This window comes from Leucoraja erinacea, chromosome 25 (assembly GCF_028641065.1).
Source record: "Leucoraja erinacea ecotype New England chromosome 25, Leri_hhj_1, whole genome shotgun sequence".
NCBI lineage: Eukaryota > Metazoa > Chordata > Chondrichthyes > Rajiformes > Rajidae > Leucoraja > Leucoraja erinaceus.
In genome coordinates, this window is record NC_073401.1 from 27,434,967 (window position 1) to 27,450,033 (window position 15,067).

General features: G+C 43.1%; 1 protein-coding gene across 1 annotated transcript in view; it reads left to right on the forward strand.

Annotated features, from left to right (window-relative positions):
• gltpa (glycolipid transfer protein a) overlaps window positions 1-14,362 on the forward strand; it is a 36,222-nt gene extending 21,860 nt beyond the window's left edge. Inside the window, exons 2-5 of the mRNA XM_055655362.1 lie at window positions 934-992; window positions 3,434-3,567; window positions 6,832-6,982; window positions 8,569-14,362. Of these exons, the coding sequence (XP_055511337.1) occupies window positions 934-992; window positions 3,434-3,567; window positions 6,832-6,982; window positions 8,569-8,751 (527 nt within the window). The 3' untranslated portion in view covers window positions 8,752-14,362. The remainder of the gene's footprint in view (window positions 1-933; window positions 993-3,433; window positions 3,568-6,831; window positions 6,983-8,568) is intronic.
• Window positions 14,363-15,067: the final 705 nt, after the last annotated feature.

Below are 15,067 nucleotides of genomic sequence, written 5' to 3' on the forward strand. Positions count from 1 at the left end.
GCAAACTGTAACCTGGTCATCATATTTTTGCAACTAACCAGTGGTTTGCATCTTGCAGTGTAGCCTCTGTTTTTCTGTGCATGAAGTCTTCTACAGACAGTGGTCATTGACAAATCCACACTTGACTCCTGAAGAGTGTTTCTGATCTGTCGGACAGGTGTTTGGGGATTTTGCTTTATTATAGAGAAAATTCTTCTGTCATCATCTGTGACGATCTTCCTTGGCCTGCCAGTCCCATTGCAATTAGTAAGCTCACCAGTGCACTCTTTCTTCTTAATGAAGTTTGGCTGATGTCTCTAACAGTTTTATTCTTGTTTCTCACTCACAATGGCTTCTTTGACTTTCATTGGCACAACTTTGGTCCTCATGTTGATAAACATCAATAAAAGTTTCCAAAGGTGATGGAAAGACTGGAGGAAAGACTAGGCGCTGAGGGCTTTCTTATACTTGCATTAAGGAGGCAATTACACACAGCTGAGCAATTACAGACACCTGTGAAGCTATGTGTCCCAAACATTATGGAGGGCACTAGATGTCTGCTATATTCTTTCAGTGTTGAGATAACTGACAAATTGACTAAGGATGTGTGGACGGCAAGATTTAATTTTGACCAGTGACCTATTTATTACCATTGTTTTTAATTGTTAAGGAACCGAGTGTAAGGATAGACAGACTGCCTCAGGTCAAGTACATCAGCATTTAGCACTAAATTTTAATTGATGATATAGGGGATGAATCGCATGCTATAAACTGTTTGTAAACTATACATTCCTAAATATCTCTCTTCAAAAATCTTCAGTCCTAAATGGGCAAAACTGTTAGTATTTGTCGAGAAGGACTTGTATTTCGTGAACTGCCTGATTTCGTAGAGAAACAGACTTGCCTTTTTAGAATTTGTTTGATAATCAACTCCCTGTTCTATTTTATTTTTAGATTGCCTTGGCTCAAAACTGTTTTCACCAATCAAAGCAGATGTGATGGGCAACATCACAGTAAGTAGTCCGAGTTGTGGCATTCTTGTCGTTGTCCAAAATCTCTATAGCAGAGAAACAGAACCTTTGCCCAGTCTGTAGAAAGCTCCCGACTTGAAACGTCACCTGTTCATTCCTTTCACAGATGCTGCCTGACCTGCTGAGTTCCTCATGCACTTTGTTTTTTAAGATTCCAGCATCTGCAGTTCTTTGTGTGTCAACCCTTTGACTGATTTTAGTTTGGTTCAGCAGTTCAGTGCGGTAACAAGCCCTTCAGCCCACCTAGTGCGTGCTGATCAGCGATCCCCGCACACTAATCCTCTCGGCTCAAGTTCAAACAAATGCCTCAAAACTCATTGGCTGGTGGTTCATTCTGCAGCAAGTTAATGAGTTAATGATCCCAAACATACTGTTAAAGCAACAAAGGAGTTTTTCAAAGCTACAAAATGGTCAATTCTTGAGTGGCCAGGTCACTGTAGGTCTTTACAGGTTGTATTACAGGTGCACAACCTTTTATCCGAAAGCCTTGGGACCAGATACTTTTCGTAATTCAGATTTTTTCGTCTTTCGGAATGGAAGATTTTTAGCGTAGATTTTAACGGCTGGCTCAGTGGTAGAGTGCTCGGCTCATATCCGCAAGGTCGCGAGTTTGCGCCTCGATCCCGGCAGTTACTCGATCGCGAGTTTGAGTCTTCAATGTAGTTTTTTCTTGCAGAATAGGAGAGAATAGGGAGGGTTAGGCTGGGATCATTCTCTGCGAGATAATCTTAGTGCGGGAGACAAGTGTAGGAGAGGTGTACTGACTGTGTGGGCAGAACTTTGGAAGTGATTGCCCACCATTCTCAAAAGCCGCTGTGTCTCCCTGTCCCTCCAACTCCAGAGGAATCCGCTCCCCGATGGGCCGCCACGGCGACAAGTGGCAGTTCGCCCACAGCCCGAGCTGCGCCCCCTCATCCGCAACCCGGGTTCCTCTGGAGTTGGAGCGGGGCTGGGTTAGAGTTGTTGCTGGCTGTGAGTCTCTGGGATCTCCGTGCTTGCAGTGGGCCTGGGGGTCGGTGTCCCAATGAGGGGGCGCAGCTCGGGTTGTGGGCGAACTGCCACTTGTCGCTGTAGCGGCGCATCGGGGAGCGGCTTCTGGTGGTCCTGACGTCTCTCAGCTCCTGTCCAGGGGGGTGGCCGGAGACGTCAGGACCAACAGGAACCCGCTCCCCGATGCGCCGCTACAGCGACAAGTGGCAGTTCGCCCACAGCCCGAGCTGCGCCCCCTCATCCGCAACCCGGGTTCCTCTGGAGTTGGAGCGGGGCTGGGCTAGAGTTGCTGCTGGCTGTGAGTCTATGGGATCTCCGTGCTTGCAGTCGGTGTCCCGTTGGTCCTGACGTCTCCGGTCACCCCCCTGGAATGGAGCTGAGACTGGGAACTGTACCGCCCTTGCCCCCTCCCTCTGCAACTGCAAACAACCCCACAGTTCCCAGTCTCAGCTCCTGTACAGGGGGTGGCCGGAGACGTCACAGCCCGAGCTGCGCCCCCTCATCCGCAACCTCAAGACCAAGACGCACCTTGCACACCATCAGCTTCGGTCCCTACGGGGAGCGTGTTCCTCTGGAATTGGAACGGGGCTGGGCTGCTGCTGGCTGTGGGTCTCTGGGATCTCCGTGCTTGCAGTGGGCCTGGGGGCCGGTGTCCCGTTGGTCCTGACGTCTCCGGTGACTGGCACTAGCTCCGATGTGAAGACAGTGCAAAACCCCCGCGCCGGTGCAATGGGCGGGGAGCTGGAGAGGGGAGGGAAGGGGTCACACACATGGCTGGGAAGCAGAGGGGTGTAGGTGGGGTGAAACTGAAGGGAGCGACAATTTGCTGCTGCCTGCACGCTGAGTTAAAAAGTTCTCATGCAAGACTCACGATACACTGTGTATCGTGTCTACCGTGGGAACTTTTTTAACTCAGCGGGCAGGCAGCAGCAGATTGTCAATTATTAACCCTCCCGCGCAATATACCCTCACCTTCTCTTTTATGAATGGGGATTTAGTTCCCCTTTCTTCGAGGACCGACCGGAGGTTCCGCTGTCACCTCTGCGGGCCGCCCTCGGTGAACGTTTTCAAGGACCATTCTTCAAGGACTGAAAAAATGTCGCTATTCGGAGGTTTTCGTTATTTGGAACTTCGGATAAAAGGTTGTGCACTTGTAGCAACAATGGCCGTTCTGCATTGTAGATTTACGACGGGTCCACCGCTGTTTGTTTTTTCTCTTTTTCTTCCCCCCCCCCCCCCCCCCCCCCCCCACCCGCGTGCAGAACTGATAATCCCGAAAGCTTCGGGTTCCATGGGTACTGGGATATCGGTGGTGGACCTGTACTTCAACATAAGTGCTACTTGGTCAATAAAGAAATGTACCACCTTTGAGTTTTGAATTTGGATTCTTCTGAAAGCTCAAGTCATTGTTTTTTTTCCCCCCCACTTAATAGAAAATTAAGGCGGTATATGACACAAACCCCACAAAATTCAAGACATTGCAACTCATTCTTGATGGAGAAAAGGAGATGTATGGCTCAGAGTGGCCAAAGGTCGGAGCTACCTTGGCACTTATGTGGCTAAAAAGGTAAGCTGCATAACTTGTGTCGCTATATTCCGCCCCCCCCCCCTCCCCCCTTTTTTGTTTAGGTCTCTCCATGACTTTTTTCTCAAGCAGATTGCACTAGAATACAAAGATTTGGGTGCCATCTTCAGAAGTGCCATTTATTCATGTTTGATTTGGGAATGCAACACCTCTTTACCTGATTCTGTGTACCTCAGATCTGCAAGTGAGCACTCTTCTGAGGTACTGGCCAACCCTTGGAGAAACCATAAGTATTTGTTTGACGTTTAAATACTTGGCAGCCATTCATAATGCATTCTCAAATTTAACATCTCAGTTCTCTGTCCGACCCAAAATGTCACCTGTCCTTCTTCTCCGAAGAAGCTGCCTGCCTGAGTTACTCCAGCATTTTGTGTCTATCTTAAAATAACTTCTCTGGATTATAGTTTTAAAGAAAGGGAATGAATGCTGAAAAGTGTTGCCACAAGCAACTAACATGAAAATCCGATTCCATTCAGCATTGGCCTGAAGATATTTCAACATAACCCAACTGAGATTCATCCTTTAGAAAGTGAGTTACTCCAGCACTTTGTGTCTGTCTCAGTTATATCTCTTTAATGTCTAAAATAAGCCCCATTATAAAATCATGAACCGAGATAGATACTTTAATGCAAGCTTCCTCTAGCCTTGAGCAAAATGTAGTTTTCCCGGTTGTAATTACAGGAATTGAAATTAATGGAAGTGACTTTCACTTTGTAAATGGGTGCTTTTGCCATCTGTGCGCACTTTTGTTTAAAGAGTGCACATCTCATTTTCCAACCCATTAGTCACAGAATCAACCACATAACGAACCTTGAAATTATAAGTGATGAACAGCAGGGATAAGGGAAGAGGCTGGCGAGCAGGAGTGGGCAGCATATTGTTGAATATGGATGAGAACCTGGTCTTTTGTAGTTTTCCATGAGGAGTTGTAATGGATCAAGTGCTGAGGTTTCCCTTAATAAGCCTGACGTTGGAACTATTCTAGGTCAATTTGTGTGAATGACGGTTACTTGTGCTGCCGTGGTCACTGCGGTACATTCTACGGCCTGCTCTCTTTGAACTCTGTTTTGTGCTTCAACAGCGTTTATCAGTCAATTTGATTATTTTTAGTACTGTGTCATTTAAAATGTTCATAGAACATAGTTACAGCACATGAACAGGCCCTTCAGCCCATAATGTCCATGCTTGAATTGATGCCTGCAATGTCCACAAAGGATGTGTAATATTAGGATTTAAAGGGATCAACATCTAAAAACGACTATTTGGGAAGGTACACAAAAATGCTGGAGAAACTCAGCGGGTGCAGCAGTATCTAGGAGTGAAGGAAATGGGCAACGTTTCGGGCCGAAACGTTGCCTATTTCCTTTGCTCCTAGATGCTGCTGCACCTGCTGAGTTTCTCCAGCATTTTTGTGTACCTTCAATTTCCCAGCATCTGCAGTTTCTTCTTAAATACTATTTGGGAAGAATGGCATTTAAATTTGGCTTTAATTACAACACACTTTATTCCTTGACCAATGACTTTTTTAAAAGTTAAAAGGCTGGTTTTCCTGTTAGAATCGGACTATTCCTTGTTTTACAAAAATAAATTAAGTTGGAAGGATGAGAAGGGACCTTACAGAAACACAGAAAATTTCTTAAGGGATATGATAGGCTATATGCAGGAAAACTGTTCCCGATGTTGTAGTCCAGAACCAGGGGTCACAGTTTAAGAATAAGGGATAGGCCATTTAGGACTGAGATGAGGAAAAACCTTTTCACCCAGAGTTGTGAATCTGTGGAATTCTCTGCCACAGAAGGCAGTGGAAGCCAATTCACTGGATGTTTTCTAGGGAGTTAGATATAGCTCTTGGGGTTAACGGAATCGAGGGATATGGGGAGAAGCAGGAACGTTGTACTGATTTAGGATGATCAGCCATGATAATATTGAATGGCAGTGCTGGCTCAAAGGGCTGAATGACCTACTCCTGAGCACCTGAGCTCCACGCACTTGCTTGCCTTTGGCCTATATCTCTCTCAACCTTTTAATATCCATGTACCTGATGAAATGTCTCTTAAACCTTGTAAATGGGTTCACCTCATCTGTAGAACTTGCCTATAGCCTTTCGTGAGTGGTTTAAGCTTAGTTTAGTGATACGGGCTCTTGGGCCCACTGAGTCCACGCCGACCAGTGATCCACATTACACTAGTACACACTGCAGACAATTGCAGTACGTCTTTGGAGTGTGGGAGGAGACCAGAGCACCCGGGGAAAACCCACGCAGTCACGGGGGGAATGAACAAACTCCGTACAGATGGCGCTCGCAGTCGGGATCAAACCCAGGTCTCTGGTGCTGAAAGGCAGCAACGCTACCACTGTGCCACTCTGCCGATTTCTAGACAACAGAAAAAATGTTGCCATCAATTATGTACTTTTGAAATATTGCCATTGGAAGTTTAACTTGTCTACGTTACATAGTTTAAAAACGGTCCTGCAAAAGGTAAGCCGTCCTCTGATCAATTTTGTGCTGGTGGTTTTTTACGGCTTAACACTCGGGTCTCGTGAATCTTCCATATTAATTTGACGACGGATGGGGCAGAGGTTAAATATCATCCAAAGAGTGCACCTGTGACAATGCACTGAGATGTCAGCCTAGATTGTGTTGGAGTCCCTCACGTGCAGCTTCTCACAAAGTAGTGAGTCCTATCACTGAATCAACGACTAATCAGTCTTGCGTCGCTAACTCTTGAACTCTTGACAATCTTTTGGGAATGAATTGATTAAAATTAATGGCTACAACTTCCCCAGTTTCTGCCTTGTGTAAATTGAGTTGAACAAATGTGCAGAATCGGTGATTCCTAGGTTTGCCATATTAAAAATGATTCGGTCTTTGAAACTGAGAAAATGTGAATATAAAGGGCCTGTCCCACTTGCCGATTTTTTAAAAATGTTTTATTTTAATTTTTTTTATTTTAATTTTTTTTTTCATTGACTGCCGGCATCATTGACTGACGTATCAGGTCACCGAAAAATTTGCGGCGTGATGCAGCGGTGACGCGGCGTGATGACATATGAGGCGCGGTGGGTTTTTTTTTTCAAGTGTCGCAACGTTTTTTGTCGCCGCTGGATTTTGAAATGTTCAAAATCTTTTGGCAACACTGATATGATGCTGGCCGTCGCCGCTATAAATCGCCAAGTTGGACAGGCCCCTTAAAGCACTGTCAGTTTCTATTTGAAACGTTTTTGTTTTCTTTGCAACTTTTGCAGGGGTTTGAAATTCATTCAGGTAATGCTGCAAAGTATTGCCGATGGGGAACGTGATGAAGCAAATCCAAGTCACATTCGAGTCAACGCCACAAAAGCATATGAACTGACTCTAAAGAGGTACCATGGCTGGTTTGTACAGAAGATTTTTAATGTGAGTGTGTTCTTCTGCTTTGACGATGTCAGTCTTGACTTGTATCCTGTTGTAATAAAAATAAATTGAATGTTTTTTTGAATTGGATAAGCTTTGTCAGTGAGATATTAGAGGTATTAGTTAATGTAGTGAATGTGGGGCCTAGTTTGAACATCCTCTCGTTACCCATCTATTTATCATTTTATCACAATGAAAACATGGACTAGATCCTAGAATCAAGGAGTCACACAGTGTGAAGAAGGCCCTTCAGCCCAACTTGCCCATGTTGACCAACATGCCCCCATCTACACTGGTCCCTCCCGCCTGCATTTGGCCCATATCCTTCTAAACCTGTCATTGTGTTTTCTAAACATTATGATGGTACCTGCATCTAGTACCACCTCGTTCCATCTACCAACCGCCCGTTGTGCAAGTAGAAAATAAAAAGTTTCCTTCGGGTTCCTATTAAATCTTTCTCCTCTCGCCTTGAACCTGTGTCCTCTGCTTCTAAAGTCCTCTACTCTGGGTAAAAGACTCTGCATTTCCCCAACCTTTTCGTCTCATGTTCTTGTACACCTTTATAAAATTACCCCTAATCCTCCTGCACTTCAAAGGTGTGAATCTGGCATTTAATCTCGATGGTATCTTGAGAGAGAAAGCTAAAATTATGATTTGGATTTGTTCTGAATTGACAGTACTACGAATGAGCGAGGCATCCTCTCACCTGCACCTTCTGCTGCAGTGAGCACTTGCTCTCCAGGCCCCTTGGACTAGAAGATGAATGTACACCTGCACACTTCTGTTTCAACTCCGCAGTGTTGCTCCTCAGTCAAACTTCATGCCGTCATTTGGTGGTTTATGTAAACAGAATCACCTTATTGTCTTGTACTTCGGGCTAGCTAAGGCTCGGGGCACATCAGCTCCTGCAAGCACGATGCAGAGCTTTTTGAAATTCTCAATTTTCCAAGCGACATGACTTTCCAACTTCACTGCTTTTTGTAATCTAACATAGTTGGTTTCTCCGCCACATTTAAACTCTTGCAGCTCTTGAGGACCCAGGGTGCTAGGCGGCTATGTGTGGGAGAAATAGGTAGGTTAAACAATAGACAATAGGTTCAGGAGTAGGCCATTCGACCCTTCGAGCCAGCACCGCCATTCAATTTGATCATGGCTGATCGTCCCCAATCAGTACCCCGTTCCTGCCTTCTCCCCATATCCCTTGACTCCGCTATTTTTAAGAGCCCTATCTAGCTCCCTCTTGAAAGCATCCAGAGAACCGGCCTCCACTGCCCTCTGAGGCAGAGAATTCCACAGGTTAATCAGGGCAAACTTTTTCCTTCAAGGTGGAGCGATATCAAATGCGAGCTGTTTTGTTACAGGATGGCGAATGTTGAGAATGAGTGTGGCGGTGGTGGCAGATATGATAGTTGCATTTATAAACGCATGGATATGGATTATGTGCAACCAGTTATGAGTTGGTCTTGGCATCATGTTGAGCACGGGCATTATGGACCAAAAAAGGCTTGTTCCTGTGGTGAACTCTTCTATGCGATGGGATAATGTGGTCTTCAGGTACAACAGTTTTAATTAACATTTTTGTTTTCCAGGCCGCAGTGTATGTAGCGCCGTACAAAGCGGATTTTCTGAAAGCGCTGTCCAAGGGCAGAGACGTTAAAGAAGAAGAATGTATAGAAAAAATCAGAAAGTTTTTAGTCAATTTCACGGTGACCATTGATGCTATCTATGAGATGTACACAAAATCGAATGCAGAGTTGGATTACAAAGTTTAACACATGCACTGACTATCTTTCTCCCCTCTTCCCTGTTCCACTCTTCCTCTCGGCAATGTAATCACTGAGATTGATAACTTAAGTTGCTGTTTGTCGGGTGGTGGTCATTAACCAGCAGTAATTAATGTGGAAGGAACACTAACCGCGTGGAGCTGATCCATGTGGAAGTTGCTTTGTGCTCCTGTTGATTCATGCTATAATGACATTGAATTAAAGCTAATGTGTGGGAAGGAACTGCAGATGCTGGTTTACACAGGAGATAGACGCAAAATGCTGGAGTAACTTGGCAGGACAGACAGAAGAAGGGTCTCGGCACCGAAAGCCACCCATTCCTTCTCTCCAGCGATGCTGCCTGTCCTGCTGATTTACTCTGGCATTTTGAACCTATCTTTGAATTAAATAAACGTGGATCAGTTTTGTCCCATTAGTCCTTTGAGCTATTTGATGGAGTAGTGCAGAGTATATAATTTTCTCAATTTATACTACTAGTTAATACAAGCAAAATGGGGTATTTATAGGGTTAGCCCGATTACATTTGATATTTTACCATTTAGCACAAGCTTTGCACATCTACTAGAACATTTTAGAAATGGTCAGACGTAATTTGTCAACCTTTTCAATCTTGGGTTGATGGTGTGTTCTTTGTAACCTTCTTTACACACACCCTTTCTACTGCATGACATAATTACATCTGCATCCTTGGATCTGTTTTGAAACCTATAATGGATAATCTGTATATGCTGAAGTTGAATCTGGATAAACTCTCAATTTAAGGGTGAGATTCTGAAGCGAATCAACGGGTATTGTTTTCTCTCCCCCCCCCCCCCCCCCCCCCCCCCCCCCCCCCCCTCTCTCGGGACGACATCCTCTTGAATAGGCCTGTGCTGGGCTGACCGTCGCCATTCTTGGCACTGATGAATTCTTGACTTTGAATTCAGGACAAGTTGGTGAAATGGTCTAGCTCCGTTCTTGCTAACTGTCCCCGACATGGACGCAAGATGCCTGCTGTAGTGAGAGACAGTGGTCTATCAAACTTGGAACTAAATTGGCACAGATGGACCAGGGTCCATTTAACAAGGGAAATCTAAAAAAGGGACCGCCTTATGTAAAATGCTAACGTTAATTCTAAGACTGGCTTGAAATCCTAATGCAAAGCATTTCTTTGGCTTTTTGGTTGAGGGATTATATTATAGACTTTTCTAATTCTTATTCGAGAATTAATTTTTATAATTTATTGAGCCTATTTTTGTGAAACACAGCCTAGGTCGCCCAAAAACTACCACTGATTTGCACTTAAACATGAAGGGAGGTGATTGAGAACACCATAGGAAAAGATCTTGTTGACTACAGGATCAGAAAAATCCTCATCTGAAGAGATTAACTTCTTGGGGAACTCAGGAAAACAGACAGACTAATCCAAATGTGCTTTTGCTTAAAGAAAAATAATGCATTTCGAATCTACACAATTAGCAAATAACCTGATGTTTGACTGTGAGCAGTAATATTGTGTTGCTCTTCCCCTCTGCATAGCTCCTTTTTCTCTTGGTAAAACACTTTTTATATTTTACTACCAGGTTTTGCACCCTCTGGCAGCTGGTATTTTTGAAAACTTGAAATGTGTGATTCTGCAGTAACCAGGGAAGTCGGGGAAGTTGGCTTGAAAGCAAACGGAAGTATATTGTTTGTAGAGGCATCGCCAGTTCATTCTTCCACCTGATAACCTCTGAATAAGTGCCAGGAACATGATCTTTGAATGAGTTTTCAACTCATGCCAGCACAGAGCTACATGTGTGTCCAGTCATAAAACCTGGACCTTTTCCACAAAAGGTCGTTCCTTGCCCACCTTGGGCAAAATCAGTTATTTTGACTTAATTTTGTTTTCAACCGAGCACACGGCTAGTTGTGAATCCACAATCGTGTGGGAGTCAGAACAAATCAGTTGTATATTCATTCTTTGATTCCTCGGCAGCACTAATTTAATCCCAAATGCGACTAATGTTTGGGGGAATGGCCTACTGTTCTATTGGAAAGTTAGGAATTGATTATTGGAACTAACTAGAGAGCTTTGTCTGCACTCTATAAACAGTTGGCGCTAGAAATTCAAACTCCAGCAATAATATTCCTGATGAAGCTTTGCAAGAATATTTTAGATCCTAGAAATAATATTGACCCATGTTGTCAGATTACAAAATGTAGTGATTAAATTATGTTTGTTCTGATTCAGTTTGCACGTCAACCACCTTTTACTTGTATCATTTGATGGATGAATATCGGTGACGGGCGGTAGACGTCTCCGTGGTCCCATCGCAGCAGAGATCGACACTTTACAGTGCCCTCTCAATGCTGCTTGTTGTAAGTTTTGTAAACCTGGGTTGTTCCAAGTCAAGTAGTCACAATCGGATACCATGTTTTAAATTCTACTGAAACCTGTTAACTATACTGCAGTTTGGAGATGATGTATTCAAGAAATGAAGCGCTTTGATTTTTGGAAGAGAGGATTTTATATAATTTAATAATGCATCAGGGTTTAAATGTTCCTGCTTACCAATACTGGTAATTGAGACCAAGTCAGTCAAATATATTGGATGTTTGTTTGTTTAAGGTGCTATGCTGCAATCTCCACTGGCCTTTCATTTATCTGTAGACTTGTTGGCTTTTGCAATTCACTTACCTAGTTGTGACCTTTTATAACGTCTTTGTTTAATTAAGTTTCCATCTTTTGATTCGAAGGAATAATGGAATGAAATAACATTCAGACAAACCTCTGATGCCATTGGATCGTTTTTGAACCATTGCTTTTCTTAACCCATGGAGCTTAACCCTTTGAATCCCCAAAAAATTGCAACCATTAATATTTAACAACTTATGAAGGTTTTTTTCACTATTACTACCTCACTTGGGCTTGCTTGAATGAAAGTAGAGCCTGCATGGAGGGCAACACTGGTGTAAACTTGTACCTAAAGCTTTTTTTCCCCACTCACTGTCTCTTTTCAATGTTCAGGAAATGGGATTTGTTCAACAGTAAGGGGCTAGGAGCAAATTTGGGTTTAGAGATAATAATGCAGGACTGGTGAGGCAGTGTTGATGGTTACACTGTAAATTAATATTAGGTATTCCATTAAATGGAAAGCTGCAATATTGTTTTTTGCTGCATGCAATGATTATTAAAAAAAGAAAAGCATAATATTGATCAGGATGCCAGTAGATTGTGTGTATAAAGTCCACTGGTGTTTTTTTATGAACTGTAAAATATAAGCAAAAAAAGGGCGGCATGGTGTCGCAGAGGTGGAGTTACTGCCTTACAAAGCTGACAGAGCTGGAGACCTGGGTTCCATCCCGACTATGGGTGCTGTCTATTTGTACGTTCTCCCTGTGATTGTGTGGGCTTTCTCCGAGATCTTTGGTTTCCTCCCACACTCCAAAGATGTACAGGTTTGTAGGTTAATTGGCTTGGTGTAAATGTAAATTGTCCCTAGTGTGTGTAGGATAGTGTTGGTGTGCGGGGATCTGCTGATCGGCGTGGACTCGGTGGGCCGAAAGGTCTGTTTCCGCGCTGTATCTCTAAACTAAACTAAAGTAACTGCACGATCCATTTGTTGCCATCTTCCATGACGTCACCAACCCATGCAAACTAATGACCGTAAGCAATGTTAAAATGTTACACCTGCACAGATCTGTACAGTTAATGAACAACACCAAATACAAGATGTGTCAACTTGGCATCCCAGCTTTTGGACATGGCAGGTTGATCAATATCTGAAGGATAGACAATAAGACGGTTCATTCATCAGAATGATTGAACTGTCTGCAGGCATTCTCTTGGTGAATCAAACTTGAGATTGACCTTTCAATGTAACCTGGGGCAATGCTGAAAGTTAAAGGGATTCTGAGGCGTTTTGTCCTTGCCGAAAGAGCAATGGGACGTCGTCTGAATCCATTCTTTAGTTTGGGATGCTTATGATGCTGTACTTGCATAATATTTTCTTTGGAACTTTAAGGACCGTGACCTTTTTTCAATCTAGAAATCCTTTATCGCAGGTGTTTCCTCAACCCTCTTGTGCCTTCTGATGAACTCTTGTCCTATGCAAGTACTTGGTCCAAAGGGATTTGGTCCAAGACAAAATTAAAAAATAAATCCATGGTGGTTATCTTTTTCGATATTTTAAAACCTCCCCAAACCTGCTGGAATCCTCCCTTTTGAAGTAATTGCTTTGTATTATGTATTTGGAATGCCTTTTTGTAAGAGGATGCATGTGCTGAATACGGAGTAATCTTTGTGTTCTGTCAATGTTTTGATGTATTTCCAGCTTAGTCTGGGATGTTAAATGTGGTGTGTTTACATTGGGGTGTGATCGTGGACGATATCGAGCATGTGGACCATTGGGGGATGGGTATTGTCTCTGTGTGGTTTGCAGAGTAAAATATATTTTAATCTCTTCACTTTCTGGAGGTCCACAGATGTCTCACAAACACAGTCAGCAGATGATTTCAAAGCCTTTAATCTCATTGATGTGATTGTAATTGTAAACTGCTTGAGGTTGAAATTCTTCATGCAAGCCACCTGTATCATCCCCCTCCCTTCTCCCACCTTGTCATATCTTTTATAACACATCCATATCTGCCCCTTATGAAGTAGAAGTGTTGCTTTGTTTTACTCTTGTAATTACTACTATTGAAAAGCCAAAGACTAGCAATAAGATACCACTGTATTTGATCATGCATTTTGCATTGTAATTGGAACTAAAGCCTTAACTTTTTTAAATAAAAGGCAAAGTGCTGGAGTATCTCAGCAGGCCTGACCTTCATGCTGGTTAACTCTCTTTATGTGTGTTTGGTTAAATCCGTTCATTTTTTTAACTGAATGCTTGAGTCTCCTTTATATTAAAAGAAAAATCATTCAATTGAAGTGTCTTTTTTACAGCTTTCTATTCCACCTTGTAGGCAATATTTATCAATTGTCCAACTTGAATGAAGGAACCTTTTTGGATGGTCACTGCAAAGTTATGTTTCTCCACAGTGGGATCCCAAAGTTGAATTATGGTGACTTTGTAATATTTCTCTCCATTTGATGCCAGGCAATGTGTTTAAACACAACCTCAGGTTTTTAGTCGCGATCAGTTGCATACCCAAAGGGACCCCAGTTTCCTCTAGGATAGCTGCCAGTCCATTTAGCTAGGAAGGGAAGTGCAGTCTAACCTGATCCTGTTCTCGCTAGTCATTTGCACACAGAATGTTTCCAGCAGGATCTGCTTGTGGGAGCCTGGAGCATCTTTCCCAGCTCCCAGGGAAGGAAGTTCCTGCTGTTGTGGCAGGTGTAACTCTGGTTACACTCCCAAGGAATAACTCTGGTTCCACTCCCATCTTATTCATTATTGCTGTATGTGTAGACAAGTTAGGAATCGGAACGCGCTGTTTGAAATGTCTGTTTATGGTTTGAGATGCCTTTTTGTTTTAAATTGGACTATAATTATTCTTTCTGATGAAATACTGATGGAGGGACCTCCTCAGCTTGAATTCTTAAATGTAAAATTGCTATTTTAAAAATAACTATCTCCGGTCAGTTTGGTACAAATGTTTTAACTGCAATAAAGCTTTGAAACTATTTTGTCACAGCATTGTGCACTGTCCTGATTTGAGAGCCTTGCGATTTCAACACTATATAACCTGGGGCTTTTATTTCCTTTTCACATTTTTATTTTCCACTCTGGGAACTGCCGTGAGGGGTGGGGGCCCCATGCTCTACACCTCCATCCCCCACCAGGAATGTCTTAAAGCCCTCCGTTTCTTCCTCGACCACAGTTATTTTAAAACCTAGCAAAGATAACAATGCTATTTCCTTTATCATTGTTACTTTTTTGCATATTTTAAATTTGTTTGTTCTCTATCTCTCTGCATAATTTTCTATATCTCTTGTTTCCCTTTCCATGGGCCATGGAATCTGGGGAGGGGAGCTGCAAACAGGATAGTTTAAGAATAACGGGTGGGCCATTTAGGACTGGGATGAGGACAAATTTTCTTCACCCAGAGAGTTGTGAATCTGTGAAATTCTCTGCCACAGAAGGCAGTAGGGCCCAATTCACTGGATGTTTTCAAGAGATAGTTACATTTAGCTCTTGGGGCTAGTGAAATCAAGGGATACTGATTTTAGATGAACAGCCATGATCATATTGAATGGCAGTGCTGGTTCAAAGGGCTGAATGGCCTATTCCTGCACCTATTTTCTATGTTTCTATGCTTGAGTACAAGGCAATAAAACTCGACGACTTGAATTTGAAGCATTCATGCATGGTGGAAGTATAGAGGTATAAAGTTATCG